The sequence below is a fragment of the Rhinolophus sinicus genome, linkage group LG01, assembly GCF_036562045.2.
Source record: "Rhinolophus sinicus isolate RSC01 linkage group LG01, ASM3656204v1, whole genome shotgun sequence".
Taxonomy (NCBI): Eukaryota; Metazoa; Chordata; class Mammalia; order Chiroptera; family Rhinolophidae; genus Rhinolophus; species Rhinolophus sinicus.
This window is the reverse complement of record NC_133751.1, coordinates 62,652,586-62,670,540: the sequence shown is the minus strand read 5'-3', so window position 1 is coordinate 62,670,540 and position 17,955 is coordinate 62,652,586. Positions and strand designations below refer to the sequence as shown.

The following is a 17,955-nucleotide window of genomic DNA, read 5'->3' as shown; positions in this document are numbered from 1 at the left end:
GTTTCAGGTATTTATTTGGCTTTCCCCATAATGTGGACTCAAATGTATAATGTGCAAAAAGAAGGCTTTGGGGAAAGGGTATGTGTTACGCTGTTAAGCTATAAAAAATTTGGTTTTAAGTTAAAGTAAGTAGTATAAATTTGTTAGCGATATGATTAAAAAATGTTTGCTATGCTGCAGGCAGGCAACATAATGATATGTGATATGTGATCAAAAAATGATATGTGATAAATCAAAATAACAAAATGTTGATTATAGACCCTTGATGTTGGGCATGTGGATGTTCACTCTAAGACTCTTGTAACTTTTCTGTATATTTGAAAGTTTTAATAATAACACGTCAGTGGAGTGGAGATATAAACAGTTCGTTAAAGGCTAGTCTTGAGAATTTCTCTTCCCTGACCTGAGACTTTTGTTTTCTCTGTAGGAACTTTCCGCTGTACTTTTTGCAGTACAGAGGTAGAAGAAGATGAATCAGCAATGCCCAAAAAAGATGCACGCACACTTTTGGCAAGGTTTAATGAACAAATTGAGCCCATTTATGCTTTGCTTCGGGAGACGGAGGATGTGAACTTGGCCTATGAAATACTTGAGCCAGAACCCACAGAAATACCAGCCCTGAAACAAAGGTGAATTTAGGCCCCGTGCTTGTCCTCGAGAACACTTTTGACCTTGCCCGTGTGTTCACTGTCTGTGCTTTGGGGAGCATGGGTGGGTCACTAACTTACCAGGAGACTAAAGACTAAGGATGCATAGATTCCAGCTCTGCGACGCTTGTCTTTTGAGCTCGTACCTGTGATGAGGTTTGTTAGTACTTAATGCAGAACCGTGTGGGCCTTAGGCGAAAATCTTTAAATAGTCATGTTTGACTTCAAGTACTCACTCTGCTTAGGCCTGCTGCAACTCAGCCAATTGTTAGCTGATCCTAAATTGGTTGTGCCTCTTGGGGATATTTGAATTTTCCTAGCCAAGTTCTGAAGGCTGAAGTTCTTTATGGAATACAGCTTTCACATTTGTGTGTTTGAAGCATTTTAACTACACATTTCTTGCCTGCCTTAGTTTTCAATGCAACTTCCTTGAAAGGGAAGGGAAGTGGGTGTTACCTATGGTTCAATACTTCTTAACTCTGGCTCTCTCTTTTTATGAGTGTACCCCAATATTTGAATTGCAGAGGCAGCCTTAGTTTTGCCATTCTGTGAAAAGTGGTTTCTATTCTGTTTTGAGAAGCATAAATGAGAAGTGTTCTCCTACTGTAGAGCTTTTTCCTCCTAGGGTCGAGCTAAGAGCTTAGAGTTTACACCCTTCCACAGAACCCAAAGTCCAAGTTGTAACTGTAGAGTTTCAAGGAGCTCTCTTAGTATTTTGTACCCTCTGGCATTGATACTCTAGAAAAGCCAGTACTGGGCAGTCTTGAACAAATTGAGTTCCTTTTGGGTGGTTAAAAATAATCCAATTGTACAGAAAGTTTGGTATTCATACAAGGTATTAGGAGTTTTTTAGTCTAGCTCTCTGGGTCAGTTAGGATGCCTTTACCTGTGACAACTGCGGACCAAACCAGAAATAGCTTCAGCATAAGAAAAGCCTCTCTCGCGTGACCAGAATTCCTGAGGAGTACAGTTCAGGATTAATTTCACAGCTCAGTTACACCCTCAAGTATCTAGATTTGTTCCATGTTTATAACTCTGCTGAACTCAGCGTGTTGGTTGTCCTCTTGAGACCATGAGGGGAGCTAGCCTAAGGAGGCCGTGCCTTTCTAGGTATCAGAAAGAGATGAAAATGTCCAAATGCAGAAAAAAGGGACTGACCCTTCCTTGTGTCCTATTTTAAGATTGAAGAAGTCTTTCCGAGAGGGACCTTCATCTACTCTATCCCTCAGTGTCTTACTGGCCAGAATTGCTTTATATGCTTATTTCTTAACTAGCATCTGGCAAAGGATATGAGATCACATGATTGGTGCTTAGACCAGTTAAGGTTTACCTCCTAGGGCTGGGGAAAGTCCCAGAGTTCTTTGGAGCAAATAGCCATAGTATTTGAATAAAATCAATAAGCAAAGGAGCCACAGTTGTTAGGCAACCAATATCGTCCTTATCACAGATAGCCTTAAATTTTTGTTACTGCTCATTTGGTCTCTTATTAAGAATTTATTTTTTGTACCTTTTTCCTGTCCCCTTAAATAATACTGGAACTCTTAACATAGAAGCCTATGAGGGAAATTGATTTTACAAATACATAATTTTCTAAGTCTGTGGGCTATTTCAAATTGAAGTATGCTTCAGCAGTCTCTCTGATTGCTTTCTACACAATATAATGCTACCTGAGACTTGTTTTCCTGTTTCCTCGTCTAACTATAGTTTTTTTCCTGGTCATCAAGGTGCTTCCCCCCCACAATAGCATTCATTCACCACCACTGGCATCCTGTCTCTAATGCTCCCCACCTACCATAGTCTGCCTCCTGTTCCAGATCTTTATTTAGATATCCCTCCCTCCATGCCAGAGACAAGTCTGAGTGGTTCAGCACCACCACAGGCCCAATAACAATTCACTGCATCAAGTGACTGTTAGGAATGATGGTAACTCCAGGGATAAAGAAGAACCAGGAAACAGAGGAAATAACCTGATCAGCGAAGAGACTTTCCAAATAGCCTGGCCACTAGGGAAGAAAGGGGGAAGTGGAGGCAGGCAGAGATAGAATGGGGTACCTGGAGCTGCCAGCCAGAACAGAGTACAGTTGTTTCCATGTGGTCAGGAGAAGGATTATTGGGGTGAGGTGATAAGGTGTTACCCTGGCTGAGATGGCTTCACCAAGCATTTGACAAGCTCCACTGCCTGGGTATGACATCCTGAAAGTGGTATTGGGTTAGCCTTTCTGTATTATAGGATCTGTTTCAGAGCATAACTGTTCTGTAATAGCCATTCCACCCCAACCCAAGTACCAGAAAAACTACAATACAGTGGCATGGGAGCTCAGAGATAATAGTAATTCATTGATGGTTTTTTTTTTTAATAAGTGGGATCATTGTTAGTTTGGTTACTGATCTGTAACCAATTAAATTCTAGCTTATACCTAGATCGGTATAACCAGAGGCTGCCTCTGTGGAACTAGAAGCTTTAACCCAAGAGCTGATAGACAGTTCCAGCCTTTTCGCAAGTCAATCCATCAATGATACTTAAAGTTTTCCTGTCTTTCTTAAATGGAATTCCTTGCCCGTAGCCTCTCCTTTTCCATCATCTCTTATTTAACACTCAACCTTAAAGGTCTTTAAAAATTTAGTTTGAAATAATATTCCTCCCTCATGCCTAAGAGTTATGTCTTTTAAAAGTTCTAAAATTTCTTAAATAATGTAAAAAGATTCAAAACTGAATTGTCACTTTTGTCATCTTTAAGTAAAATGCATACATTTTTTCCATAGCAGAAATTTAAATATGCGGAAGGAATGAACCTATGTGTCTCTCGTGGAGATTTTTAGTGTCACATTTGCTGATGATTTAGATCTGTCTGTATCTCTGATGAAGGTAGAAATAAAATCTGTGTAGTCAACTCCCCATGGTTAAAAATATCTTTTAAAAAAATTCTTCCAGATTTTAAAATTTGTTTGATTTGTGGTCAAATCTCTCCTGCCTCAAACTGGAATAAAACCCGTCTTGAGTTTCTGTAACGGAGTACTGAAAACAAACGCAGTCTTGTGCTAACATTATTTTAATGGTCCTGTTTTTTTCCCCTCTGCTTTTCTTGTTCTTCTCTGCTCAAATACTGATTACCTGCTGACTTTCATATGATAGTCTTCAGAATTCACGCTAACGATAGGGCAGAGATGAAAACGATGTATTCAAGATTATATACAGAGAGAAACAGTAGCTTCAGAAAGAGTGAGTGAATCATTGAAGAGTATGGGTGAAGGAGAGGCAGATAAGGACAGGGGTGTAGGTGGCCAGGTCAGAGCTAGAGAAACATCAAGTGCTTGGAGACAGACAGGAAAGGCATGTGACTAGCTCAGGGAGACACATTTTGGGGGTAGACGGGCATGCAGAGCAGGCTCAGGACAGCTAGGATGTTGGCTGAGGCTGGAAGAGACATTCAGAGGAGTCGTCACAGGCAGCTGGGTGACAGAGGAGACACTCAGGATGTCGGGTGAGCACATCAGTCTCTACACACAGATCAGGCCCCTTGAGAAGAGAAAGAAAAGTGAATGCTTGGAGAAGACCAAAATGCAGAAAGGCAGTTTACACCAGAGTAAGCAGAGTCGGGTAATAGTGAAGGCAGTAACACAGCCTTTTAGAAGACATCATGGAACAGGTAGAAGAAAGAAAAAGAATGACATGGACAGATAAGGATTCAATTGAGACAAACCTAGTAAATAGTACAGAAAGTAACACTAGAGGAATTCAGGAAGAAAAGGCAGAGAGAAACCAGTTAATTTGCAACAGTAGCGTGAGACTAAAGTATAGCAAGACAAATAGATGGACTGGGGACAGAGAGGCACCTAGTAAGCCTAGACTCAGAATGCGAGAGCGCATAACTGGTCCAAAAGCCATGGGAAAGAGTGGTTTGCAGGCAGCCCTGCGTACAGCTAGAGGCTGTAGCTGGCAGGCATGGATGAAATGACTGGATCAGCATGGAATGGACAACTGGAGAGTGCATTTTTGTGTAGCCAAAGTGGCAGTGGGCCTGTAGCTATGCACAGGGGAATAGGAGGGTGGGATATGCCCAGGGTTACCTCCAGAGGATGGTCAGAAACAGTGTTCTCAGGGAGAAATGTAATGGGCCAATCAGATAATGGTACATGTCAGAGAAACTTCAACTAGCATGAGGCAGAAAGCTCAAGTACGTATAAGTAGGCCTGCGAAGAAATGAAGAGCGATGGAGTAGGCAGACATGAAGTAGGACCAAAGAAAAGGAAAAATAGGGAATGGCTCATGAGAGAAAAAGTGGTACAGGACATAAAGACAAATGAAGCAGCATTGGTTAGGCTCAAAATGAGACAGGGCTCCATTGAAGACAGCAGTCCAGGATCCATGGAAAAGATTTAGAGAAAAATGGAAGAGATGTAAAGGGGAAATATGGGGCAGAAAAGTCAGTCGGTGGACACTGAAAGGAATACAGGCAAAGATATGGGGAAAGGTACAGAGCAGGAGGCTCGTGAAACATGAAGATAGTTTATGGGATAAAACATTAGCTGTCTCAACAGAGAGGGCGGGAGAGTCTTGCATAGAAGTTGATGCAGAGAAAGCATCAGTAGCAGGCAGAGAAAGACAAGATGTGAGCCTGGACACCCAGAGAATCAGGTACACTCAGAAGGATGTGGAACAGATTGAAAGTGAAACAAGCAGATAAAACAGGGAGCAGCAGAAAGACAGAAAACTTTAACTCAGCGAGATGAAAATAAGTGACTAAAGAAAGGGAAGAAATGATCAGGCCTGGACAGGCTAAGAAGATCGTGGGTAGTGAAGGTAAAAAGCAAAACAAAATCGACTGAGAATTAGATCGTGGTGACTACAGGGTAGAAATAATAGTTGAAGAATGGATACAGAGAGTCAACATAGGTGCAGAGATGGAAAGCTACAACTCAGTAGAAAAGAGACTAATCTGTGCCTAGCAAATTTGGTGAGTAGCAGGGGAAGAATATTAATTCCAAGTTGAGGTCCGGCTTTGCAGAATACTTTTCTAGCTTTTCAGCACAGAAAAGGAAAAAAGCACACAGAACTACTTTGAATTATTCTGGGTTGAGCTGAGAGAATGTTTTAAAAAATGTTTAATTTGTGTTTCGTTTTGTTTTTAAACAAAATACTCATGAAAGATGTGTCTGGGAGAGGTTTTTGCCAGACTGGTGTCTTTAAGTGGATTGTCACCATACTGTTCTCCCCTCTCCCTGAGTAGATTTATTGAAATGTCTTAAACTGTAAAACCTCAGTCATTTATATATACCAGGTGATCCAGTGATTGAGGAACTTTAAATATAATGTGTTCTTCTAACCCATGTCACTTTCACTCCGAGGTATAAGAGAGGTTTCCAGAATTGTTAAAGCATCTGTGCCTGTTTGCTAGATAGCATTTACTTGTACTACTTCAGTATCCGCCTCCCCTGCTGCCCTCCTTTTCCAAACAAGACTTTAATTTTTCTTCTTCCTGTCTTCCTCTGTCTTTTTATATAGCAAGGACCGTGCAGCAACTGCTGCTGGAACTGCTGGGCTGGCAGGGGGCCACCACCGGGAAGCGTGGGCCAGCAAAGGTCCCTCCTATGAGGACTTATATACTCAGAATGTTGTCATTAATATGGACGACCAAGAAGATCTTCATCGAGCCTCTCTGGAGGGGAAATCTGCCAAAGAGAGACCTATTTGGTTGAGAGAGAGCACTGTCCAAGGAGCATATAGTTCTGAAGAGATGAAGGAAGGTAAGAGAAGTCATTAAAATGAATATGTCTTGGGTTTAGTAGAAAATGAACTTAGTGAGAACTAGCCTAGGCAATTCTTAGTTTTATTGGTGACCTATTTCTGTTTTCCAAAACAATTGCATTATAGCAGGAAGTAAGCATTAAAGCCAAACAATGTACTTGTATTAGCCCTCAACTTAGTTGAAAAAACAAGTAGCTTTTAAAATTTTTCCTCCCTCTCTCCCTTAATCCCTCCCTCCCTTTATTTTTAATTAAGGTAAATTTGGTATATAACATTATATGTTTCAGGTGCACAACATTATAATTCTACATCTGTATACACTACAAAGTGATTATCACCAAAAATCTAGTTACTGTCCTTCATTCAGTTGACCCTCTTCACCCATTTTGCCCACCCCCCAACCTCCTTCATCTCTAGTACCTGCCAATCTCTGTTCTATGAGTTTGTTTTTGTTTTGTTTGTCCTGTTTTTTGTGTTTTTAAAGATTTTATTGGGGAAGGGGAACAGGACTTTATTGGGGAATAGTGTGTACTTCCAGGACTTTTTTTCTAAGTCAAGTTGTTGTCCTTTCAATCTTAGTTGTGGAGGGTGCCGTTCAGCTCCAAGTTGTCCTTTTAGTCTTAGTTGTGGAGGGCGCAGCTTAGCTCCAGGTCCTGTTGCCGTTGCTAGTTGCAGGGGGCACAGCCCACCATCCCTTGCGGGAGTCGAACCAGCAACCTTGTGGTTGAGAGGACGCGCTCCAACCAACTGAGCCATTCGGGAGCTCAGCGGCAGCTCAGCTCAAGGTGCCGTGTTCAATCTTAGTTGCAGGGGGCACTGCCCACCATCCCTTGCAGGAGGACTCGAGGAATCGAACTGGCAACCTTGTGGTTGAGAGGCCACTGGCCCATGTGGGAATCGAACCAGCAGCCTTCGGAGTTAGGAGCACGGAGCTCTAACCACCTGAGCCACTGGGCTGGCCCTGTTTTGTTTTTTTTTAAGATTTCTCATACGAGTGAAATCACATGATATTTGTCATTTCTATCTGACTGATTTAACTTAGCATAATACCCGCCTGGTCCATCAATGTTGTCGTAAATGGCAAGATTTCATTCTTTTTTATGGCTGAGTAGTATTCCAGTGTGTATATAGTGTACCACATCTCTATCCATTCATCCATTGATGGACACTTAGGTTATTTCCATTTCTTGGCTGTTGTAAATAATGCTGCAATGAACATAGGGGTGCATATGTCTTTTTGAATTGATATTTTTGTATTCTTTAGATAAATACCCAGGGTGGAATAGCTGGATCATATGCTAGTTCTATTGTTTTGAGGAGTCTCCTTACTGTTTTCCATACTGTTTGTATCAATGTACTTTTCCACTTACAGCGTACAGGGTTCCCTTTTCTCCATATCCTCTCCAACTTGTTGTTTCTTGTCTTTTTGATAATAGCCATTTTAGCTGGTGTGAAGTGATATCTCATTGTGGTTTTGATTTGCATCTTCCTAATAGAGAAGTTGAATATATTTTTATGTGGCTGTTGGCCATCTGTATGTCTTTGGGAAAATGTTCAATTCCTCTGCCCATTTTTGTTCTTTTGTTGTTGTTGACTTGTATGAATTCTTTGTATATTAACCCCTTGTCAGATGTATGATTTGCAGATATCTTCTCCCATTCAGTAGGTTGCCTTTTCATTTTGATAATAGTTTCATCCGCTGTGCACAACCTTTTTAGTTTGAAGTAGTCCCATTTGATTTTGCTTTTGTTTTCCTTGCATTTGGAGTCAGAGCAATGAAAACTTTGCTATGACCAATGTCAAGGATATTACCATCTGTGTTCCAGGAATTTTGTGGTTTCTGGTTGTATGCTCAATTCTTTAACTCATTTTGAGTTAATTTTTGTTTATACTGTAAATAGTAGTCTATTAATAGTTTCATTCTTTTGCATGTGGCTGTCCAGTTTTCCCAACACCATTGTTTGAAGAGAATGCTTTCTCCATTGTATGTTCTTGGCTCCTTTGACATAAATTAATTGTCCATATATGTGTGGATTTATTTCTGGGCTCAGGATTCTCTTTAATTGATCTGCATGTCTGTTTTTATGCTAATACCATATTGTTTTGATTACTGTAGCTTTGTAGTATAGTTTGAAATCAGGGAGTGTGATACCTCCAGTTTTGTTCTTTCTTAAGATTGCTTTGGCTATTTGGGATTTTTTGTGGTTTCATACAAATTTTAGAATTACTTGTCCTAGTTCTGTGAAAAAATGCTATTGGAATTTTGATAAGGTTTGCATTGAATCTGTAGATTGCTTTGGGTAGTATGGACATTTTAGCAATATTAATGCTTCCAATCCATGAGCACAGACTGTCTTACCATTTATTTGTGTCTTCTTCAATTTATTTTACTAGTGTCTTATAGTTTTCATTGTACAGGTCTTTCACCTCCTTTGTTAAATTTATTCCTAAGTATTTTATTCTTTTTGATGCAGTTCTATATAGAATTATTTTCTTAATTTCTCTTTCTGATAGTTCATTATTAATATATGGAAATGCCACAGGTTTCCCTACATTGATTTTGTATCTTGCAACTTTACTGAATTTATTTATTTGTTTTAATGGTTTTTTGATGGAGTCCTTAGTGTTTTCTGTATATTATGTTATCTGCAAATAGTGACGGTTTTACTTCTTTTTTTCTGATTTGGATGCCTTCTTTTTCTTTGTCTTGTCCAATTGCTGTAGCTAGGACTTCCAATTCTATATTGACTAAAAGTGGTAATAGTGGGCATCCTTGTCTTGTTCCTGATCTTAGAAGAAACGTTTTAAGCTTTTCACTGTTGAATATGATGTTATCTGTGAGTTTATCATATATGGTCTTTGTTATGTTGAGGTATGTTCTCTCTACCCACTTTGTTGAGAGTTTTTGTCATAAATGTATATTGAATATTGTCAGTTTCTGCATCTATTGAGATGATCATGTGATTTTTTTATCCTTCATTTTTTTTTTTCATCTAGTGTGTCACTTTGATTTGCAAAATTCGAATTTTCCTTGTGCGTCCCTGGAATAAATACACTTAGGTAGTGCCCTTTGTCTTTTATTACAGTCTTTGTTTTAAAGTCTATTTTGTCTGATATGAGTATAGCTACCCCAGCTTTCTTTTCCTTTCCATTTCTATAGAATATCTTTTTTAAAAAATTTTTATAAGAGTTTATTTGATTCAAACAGGTTATGCCCGGAAGCAAGATCTCAACAGACAAACACGTGCTTCCTGCATGGACTGTGTGACCCCTTCCTTTTACAGTTTCTGTGCGTCCTTACTTCTGAATTGCCATGGTGGAAGGCAGGCCTATGGCCTGGCCTGGCTATAACATGCATCAGCCGTGGCCTGAGGATAATCAGGGCTCTCAGCAGGGCAGGCCCACTTGTGCTCACGGGTTAGAATGAGACGTGCAAAATGGCGCCTGCCAGTACCAACATTAGCAAGGTAGTATGGGATGATAGAAATGGGGCCCACCAGTGTCTCCATTCCTGGGGAATGTCCCAACAGTTTTCTGTCGCTCCAGCTTTCAGATTAGTAGGTGGGTTTCCTTCGTATATGGTTTCAGTGCTTATCAAACTGGTGTTTTTATACTGTTTTTCAGGGCAGGTGAGATTGCGCACAAGTCCTTTGAGTGCAGGTCTCTGTTCCTTACAGTTCTGTGGATTTCCTGGACATAATCCCTGTTGGTTTTCAAAGCCAGGTTATGGGGGTTCATCTCTTCTCTGCAGGATCTAACGGTTGAGGTGCCTCATATGGAGCACAAACCCCTCACTCCTCAGAGAAAAAGTTGTGTATTTTGGGGGATTCCTCCCAAGTGTTGATCTCTGTACCTTGGTTTTGTTTTATTTTGTTTTTTTAGCAGACGATGTCTCTGCCTCCTGCCCATCTTTATGCTGCCCTCTTATCCTTTTTGCAGAGGGTTTGTTCATCCAGTTTTCAGGTGTTTTTTCAGAGGAAATTATTCCATATGTAGTTGTAGATTTGTTGTGTCTGGGAGGAGCTATGGTCAGGATCTTCCTATGCTGCCATGTTGAACTCCTCCTAAATCTCCATTTGTAGATTTAAGAAATTGCCATCTCTTTCTCTCAATTTCTTGGAAAACTGCTATGTGTTCAAGGCCAAATTCATCTCTTCTTTTTTCTTGTTGCCCTAATTTATGTGCATTTTTATTTCTTTGAATTGGAAGCTATGACTATACACTAGTCCAAACTTTTTAATGTTGTCTCATAAATACCAAGGAATTTATGCTACTTGAAATTTATAGAAAGATACCACCTGAGTGAAAGATCAAGGATACTCACCATTCAAGAAGATTGGTGAGACTTCATACTAGATGATTTTAGCAATCTCTTTGAGCACTAAAGGGTTAAGAATTGCTTAATAATCATAAGTTTGAGAACTGCAAGATTTTACTTTTTAAATTTTAGTCTTAAGTTATTGGACTTACAGATTTGGGGGATGATGATTTGGAAGCACATAGAAAATGGGAGGTTAAGACTGGACAAAGGTTTCTCAGAAACTAGGAAGCAGGGTAGGAGGGGGTGTGAACCTCTGGTTGGATTTCATCAGCGTTAGAATCTACATACCTTTGAGTATCACTATTAGCATGTCACCTGGGTTTGGTTTTTTGATGGTGAAGAATTAGTAACTGAAAACCACTTGGTTTTTGGCCTTTTTACTGACCTCTTTTCCCTTATAATTATCATTTCTTTACTGCGTATGCTAAGAATCATAAAAGTAGTGTGGAGCTCAGTAATGCTGATAAAAGCAGGTGATACCTCTAGTGTGATTCTCTTTGGTGTTTTAATTCCATCAGAAAGAAAATTTGTGTTTTGGTAAACATACTTCACTCTCCCTCCTTCCCACTGATTAGCTTGGCTAAAATGTTTAGTTATTTTGATTCAAGTTGTTCTAGATTGTATGGTAATTAGGCTGTCAGCTATTTAATAGGTTTATTTCCCCAACTTGGCTTCTTGCCTGTTCTTGAAGCAACCAAACCTTCTTTTCTTTGAACTTAGAAGCAAAATTGAATAAAACTATTGTTAGCCAGTATTATAAACAATTAGGCTTATAAGCCTAACATTCGATGTTTACAATTCCTAGAATGATAGAATTTGAATCACAAGGGCCTTAAATAAATCATCTAGTCTACCCAATTAAGTTTTGTGAATATTTCTTTTTATATAAAATTGGATAGTATGCTGTCATGTCTAAATTTGTGTTTGTTAAGTTTTATGATAGTAGAATAGGTTCTATCCAGTGAATGTGTGGATTGAGTCTTATTTGTCCTAAATTTTCTTCAGATTTCAAGTCATTTTAATATCTTTCAGAGTTTTATAGAACTTAGTCATGTCCTCATTACTATATCAGATTCTAATTTCTTTTGATTCTACTCTCCTTACAAATAGTCTTCTTCCCCTAAGCCTCCTCCACCTATAGTTTTTGTTTTATTTTAATCTCTTTTTTTTCTGGACAATCTCCAATCATAATATTCTTTGCTTGAGACCTACTGACCGGAACAATCCATGCTGTTCATGCATGGATTCATCATTAATGATTTGAGTTTTATTTCCAATATCTTTCTGGTTTTTACCTGACACTCTGTTTGTTGTCTTGGTTCTGGAAGCATATTAAGAATAACAACTTTAGAAACATGTACAGGGGTTTTTGAACTACCCTGTCCTGCCTGTATCTGATAGCTTGGACCACGTCTTTCAGTATATTTTAGATTATTTTTCATAGGCAGATTTTCTTACACTTGCCAGGATAACCTATCACTTTTCTGCTCACTTACACAACCTTCTTCCTATGTATTTTTTGCTATCAGCTTGGCCTTTAAGCACCCAGATTGCTTTAGACATTTAGGAATATTCCTAAATATTGCTAAAATATTAGTAGCATCAATGAACCTGACAATTTTCCAGTATATATCTTCTTTGTAATTTATAGCTCTATTAAATAAGACTGTTCCTAGAAATAGTGTTTCAACTTTACCATACAGAGATTTACTCATTTCTCCATATATTTTTTTTGTCTTTATAACAGAATAATTCCTTTTTTTCCCCATATCTCACTAGACGCTTATCAGAAATCTTTTAGATACTAAATCTTTTCATTTAGTTTACAAAACTAAACTGCTTTCCCTGTAATTTTATATTTACTTTAAACATAAATCAGAATCCTATGTTGGTAATATTAAGTTATTTGGAAATTTTTTCAAGAAGCAATGATTGCCTTAGAGATTTGAATGTATTTCTTGTCTTTTTCTGTTGAATTACTGTGTTGGCAATAAGGGCCCTCGGGAGGAGCTTCAGCCTTTGGCAGTGTTTTAAAGTACTTAAATTTAATTTTAATTCTCATTTTTACCTCCAGGTTGTCAAAAGCCTGTTTTGTTTGACCTAAAATTTTAACTTCTTAATTCCTGTTCCCATTCTCTTATTTGCCCAATAGCTCATCTTAGGAGTTCTGTACATTTAAAAATGTCCAGAGTTTCAGCTAATCCATTGTAATATGTTAATGAGAAGATGCTTTCATTTCATCCGTAGTCAGAATTGACCATTTCTGAGCCTTATGATGATGATGATGATTATGATAAATAACATTGTTTTAAGGATCAGGCCTACTCTAAGCTCGTCACAGATATGCACTTAATTCCCACAGCAATCCAGTGAGGTAGATGCTATTGTGTTTTTCCCCTTTTTGCACTTGAGAAAGTTGAAGCAGAGAGTAATGAAGTACTTGGCTAAAAACACACAGCTAAAAAGCGTTAAGAGTCAAATTTGAATCAAGGAGTCAGTTCCAGATAACATGTTTAATCCTGTTATATATTTTAAACGGCAGTATATTTGGTATTATTTTCTGAACACAGAATACAAGTGTTTGTCTTAAATTTTTCATCTTCAATATATCAAGCAACATGTGTACACACAGTGATGTGTGATGAGAGATGCTTCATTCGTGATCCTAGATTCCTTTTCATAAAGAGATCAAAGTATGCTTAGTTTGCTTCAGGAAGATAAAACTGCCTTTTATTCACTCATTCATCAAATATTTACTCAATGCCTAGCAGGTGATAGGCTCTATTCTATTCTATCACAGAATAAACAAGACAAATATCTATTGTGGAGAACTTACATGGTGGGAAAGGGGGTGACAGAAACAATAGATATAAGTTATTATGTTAGAAAATCAGTGCGATGGGAAAAAATAGAGCTTTGGGAACATAGGGGTGGAGGTAAATTAAGAGGTGACATTTGAGTAAAGACATGAAAGACATAAGGGAGTTAGATGTATAGATATCTAGAAGAAAAATATCTCAGGCAGAGGGAAGAGGCAGTAAAGGCCCTGAGGTAGGATTGTGTGTGGTGTGGACAGGAAATACCATGGAAGCTACTGTGGCTGGAACAGAATGAACAAGGAGAAGGAAAAGAGAGAGCAGGTGGGCGGGAGGAGTTCCAGGTAACGTAAGACCTGATAGGCCATTGTAAAGCCTCTCGCTTTTATGCTGAGCAAAATGAGGAGCCATGTTTTGATTTCCTGTTATGCCAGCTGCTATACTTTGTCCTTTATAGACATTATTTTACATGCTCTCACCCAGAGCCCTAGAAGGTAGATGCCTTTATCATCCCCTTTTACAGAAAAAGGTACTGAAGTTGAGAGCTAAATAACTTGACCGAGATGGTACAGCTCACATGTAAACGAATCAGGATTCAACCAGGCTATCGTACTCTTAAAACCCACGTACTTAACCTTGATGCTACTTAAGTTGTGAGAAACATTTTGAATATATTCTGCACAGCAGCTCAAAACTGGAGCCAGTGAAGTCAGTGTTATTGTATACTATTATCGTATATTTAAACATAACATATTAAAATATTTTATTAGTTTTAAGGGAATGTCTTTTATATTTAAAGATGTTGACTGTCTGGGTTTTTCATCCCAGGTGGTATAGATATAGATGCGTTCCAAGACCGTGAGGAAGGCCGCACAGGGCCGGATGATAATGAGGAGGTTATGCGAGCCCTGCTCATTCACGAGAAGAAGACCCCCTCTGCCATGGCAGTCTCAGTGGGGGCAGCGGCGCCTGTGACCACTGACTCCGAGAGTGAGACCAGTGAATCAGATGATGACTCCCCGCCCCGTCCAGCCGCTGTGGCTCTGCATCATCGGGAAGAGGACGAGGAGGATGACGAGTTTGAGGAAGTAGCAGATGACCCCATTGTTATGGTGGCTGGTCGTCCGTTCTCCTACAGCGAAGTGAGCCAGCGACCAGAGCTGGTGGCACAGATGACACCAGAGGAGAAGGAAGCTTACATAGCAATGGGACAACGCATGTTTGAGGACCTCTTTGAGTGAGCTCTCCCTACTGTTTCCTCCTTTCTCTAATGCTCATTCCCAAAAGAAATTTCCTATCTTTGAAGAAAAGTATTTAAGTGGCTTTCTGCCCCTCTTTGACGTAAAGTGACTGTTAATCTTGTGCAACAAATAATGGGAGAGAAAGTTTGATTTTTATTCCAGAAACTTCACAGCAAGGTAGGTTGGCTGCAAGCCTTCCCTTTCTTGCTATTACTACAGTATTAAAATTTTCTTAGCTAATCTTTTTCCTTTCCTTCTTAAGACATTTTTTTTTTCCCTTCTGAAATAAGCGAGGGACGTCTGTAAGGTAAATTCTTCGCGTCTGCCTGCAGAAGCCCAGTGTGATAGGTTACAATAATTCACCGATCACATTATTTTATCTATTCTGACCAAGCATTCCAAACAATTCCTCATATTGCTGCCAACCAAAGCAGTTTGCCAACAGCAAATGATTGATGAGGGAAAAAAACAATCTTAAAACTTCATATTGCCTCGCAATTGAGAATGGAGACAATGAGTCAGGGGAGCTGGCAGTGTGTGCGGAAGCGGCGTGGCTAAGCCTACATCTCCTGCTTAACATCTAACCAAACCTTGTGTCTTTAGAACTGATCTAACAGGTAGATCCTGTTGTTTTGCTTGCTGGCTTTTGGTTTGTGTGTTGGATGATGGAAACAGAAAGGGTCCTTGGTAAACCCTTATGAAGAAATTAGAAAAAAACACGAACATAGGACAGGAGTCCATGTAAAAGGTTGAAGAGTGGTAGGCGTTGGAAACAGTGCCTTTTAGAATTGCCTGAGTTTGTGCTGATTTGGAAATCCTTTACAGAAAGGTGCAACTGGTCCCCTTCTTTTTCCTCTGCACAGTGCTTTACGTTGTTGAATGAGGCCATTCCAGCAGAAATCAGCGCATAACAATTGGTCACTCCCTCTTTTTCTCTCAACGTCATCGAAGGCCTCCTTTGTGTCTCTTTCAATTGTTGTCAGACATGGTATTTTAGAGGATATCCAGTATGTTGTTGATCATTGTAACCTCAAGGAACATAGTTTATCGTTGGTTCTGATATGTAGCATGGTATTATGCCCTAAGGCAGAACTTTAAAAGCAAGGAACTTTCATACAAGGATCTATAACAATTGTATTTTTTGTAATATTTTCCCTTGCATTGTAATGTTTAAGTATTTATCATTTTACAGTACATGTGTGAAGTTAAGATAGCTTTTAGAGTATCTGAGCCTTGTATGAAGTGATGTTTCATTTACTGGGATTGTATTAATGACTGAATATTGACAACTCTGTTTTATACTGACTGAAAATTGTTAATTCCCAGCTCTGTAACATCTTGGAGCATAATTAAAATGAATATTCTTCCCATTAAAAAAGTTGTCAGACTTTTTTCTCTTATTAGTCATATTTTAAATAATAGATGCAATTATATGTGGTCCAGACTTTTTCTGGCAGTGAGTTGCTTTAAGAATGTATACGTGGACTATTCAACTTTTAAACATTGTTTTTCACACTTTCATAGTTCTAGAACAAAGTTCATTTAAATAAAATAGTAGTCAGATGTTAAGTTTTAAAACATAGTTGTAGGTAAACTGTCAGCTCTTTATTTCAATGAATGTTTCTTGCTATTTTTTACTTGAATCTAACTTGATGTTGTAGTTCCTAAAGCTAGTGTTGTATTTTTCTTTCCCATTATCTACCAACTGCTTAAAGAAGCACATAGACTTTTTACATATTTCTCTTATCTCCCTCTTGCAGTCTGGCTTTTGCCCTATTTCTACACTGAAACAGCTTTCTCCAGTCTTAATTGTCCCACCTAACAGCACTTTATTCCTCAATTTCTTTGGCTGCTCTTCAGTATTTAATGCTGTCAACTTCTTTCTCCTTGAAACATTTCCATTTAGTACCCTAGGCATTACACTGTCCTGGTTTTCCTTACCTCGTTGGCTGTTCCTTGTCAGTCTCCAGACTTCATTTTTTCCTCTGTTATATGTATGAGCATACTTCAAAGGCCTCGTACTTTTTCCACCGGTGTGTGTGTGTGTGTGTGTGTGTGTGTGTGTGTGTGTGGAATTTATGTTATGGAAAAACATCAAAAGTGAAGACAGAAGTATGAATAGGTGTATTTATTGCAGCAGGGTTTGAAATAGGATAGACAGATGCATGGATATATTAAATATGCATTAATTGGAAATTAAATTATTTTTCCAAGAAGCCATGTAGCCATTACAAAGAATGTATTGATAGGAAAATATATTCGTAATATGTTAAGTTTTCTATGTGTGTGTATGTGTAAAGAAAAAAGTAGCTAATATATGTGTCTAGACACTAACTGCTTTATATATATTGATCCATTTGATCTTTATAACCTATGAGGTAGATCTATGTATACAAAGATATATATAATTAGAGTTGAGAATTACAGTGGACTTATGTGTTATAATAGAAAAGATATTCCCATTTTGGAAAAACAATCAAATGGACGTTTAAAGAAGTTCATGTAGAAAATACCTGGTAGAATTAAAGAAATAGAGAGACAAAAGCAAGCTTTTCATGTTAAAGCTAGGATTTTTAGGTGCACCTTTTTTAAATCCTGGATTTATCATTTCTTTAGATAAACATCTCTGAATTTATACTCAAAATTAATACCTGTTTCCCTCAAAATAAGACCTACCCCGAAAATAAGCCCCGGTTTAGAACGTCAACCAGACGGACACATTTAGTACATTATGACAATGTTCCAGAAGAAGATGACATAACTATTTGAATAAATGTAGATTGTTGTACATGAAAAAATAAGACATCTCTTGAAAATACCCTCTAATGCATCTTTTGGAGCAAAAATTAATAAAAGACCTGGTCTTATTTTCGGGGAAACACGGTAGGAAAACATAACTTAATGTGTAAAATTTTGTACATTGCCCCCATATTTTGCTAACATATGTAATGTCTCAATAGAGTTTGAAATTACTTTGACAGGTTTATGTCTGTCGATTGGCTCAATATTTTGGTGAGAAAAGCCAGTCAGTTGTATAATGACCCAAATTGGGAGCCCTGCCAATTAGCAGCCTTTGAAGCTCTAGGAAGGTCAGACTCACATCCAAGGTTGGTCACTATCTGTAGTCACAGTGTGTTGACCTCAGAATGGCTGGAGTTGTTACCACCCACAGCCTATAATAAGG

The 17,955-nt window shown here is 38.6% G+C and overlaps 1 protein-coding gene across 7 annotated transcripts in view; it reads left to right on the top strand.

The window, feature by feature from the left end:
- GTF2E1 (general transcription factor IIE subunit 1) overlaps window positions 1–16,163 on the top strand; it is a 36,214-nt gene extending 20,051 nt beyond the window's left edge. For all 7 annotated transcript variants that reach the window (XM_019729638.2, XM_019729637.2, XM_074331415.1 and 4 more), the window contains 3 exons: window positions 428–629; window positions 6,151–6,392; window positions 14,359–16,163. In XM_019729638.2, the coding sequence (XP_019585197.2) occupies window positions 428–629; window positions 6,151–6,392; window positions 14,359–14,771 (857 nt within the window). In that variant the 3' untranslated portion in view covers window positions 14,772–16,163. The remainder of the gene's footprint in view (window positions 1–427; window positions 630–6,150; window positions 6,393–14,358) is intronic.
- Window positions 16,164–17,955: the final 1,792 nt, after the last annotated feature.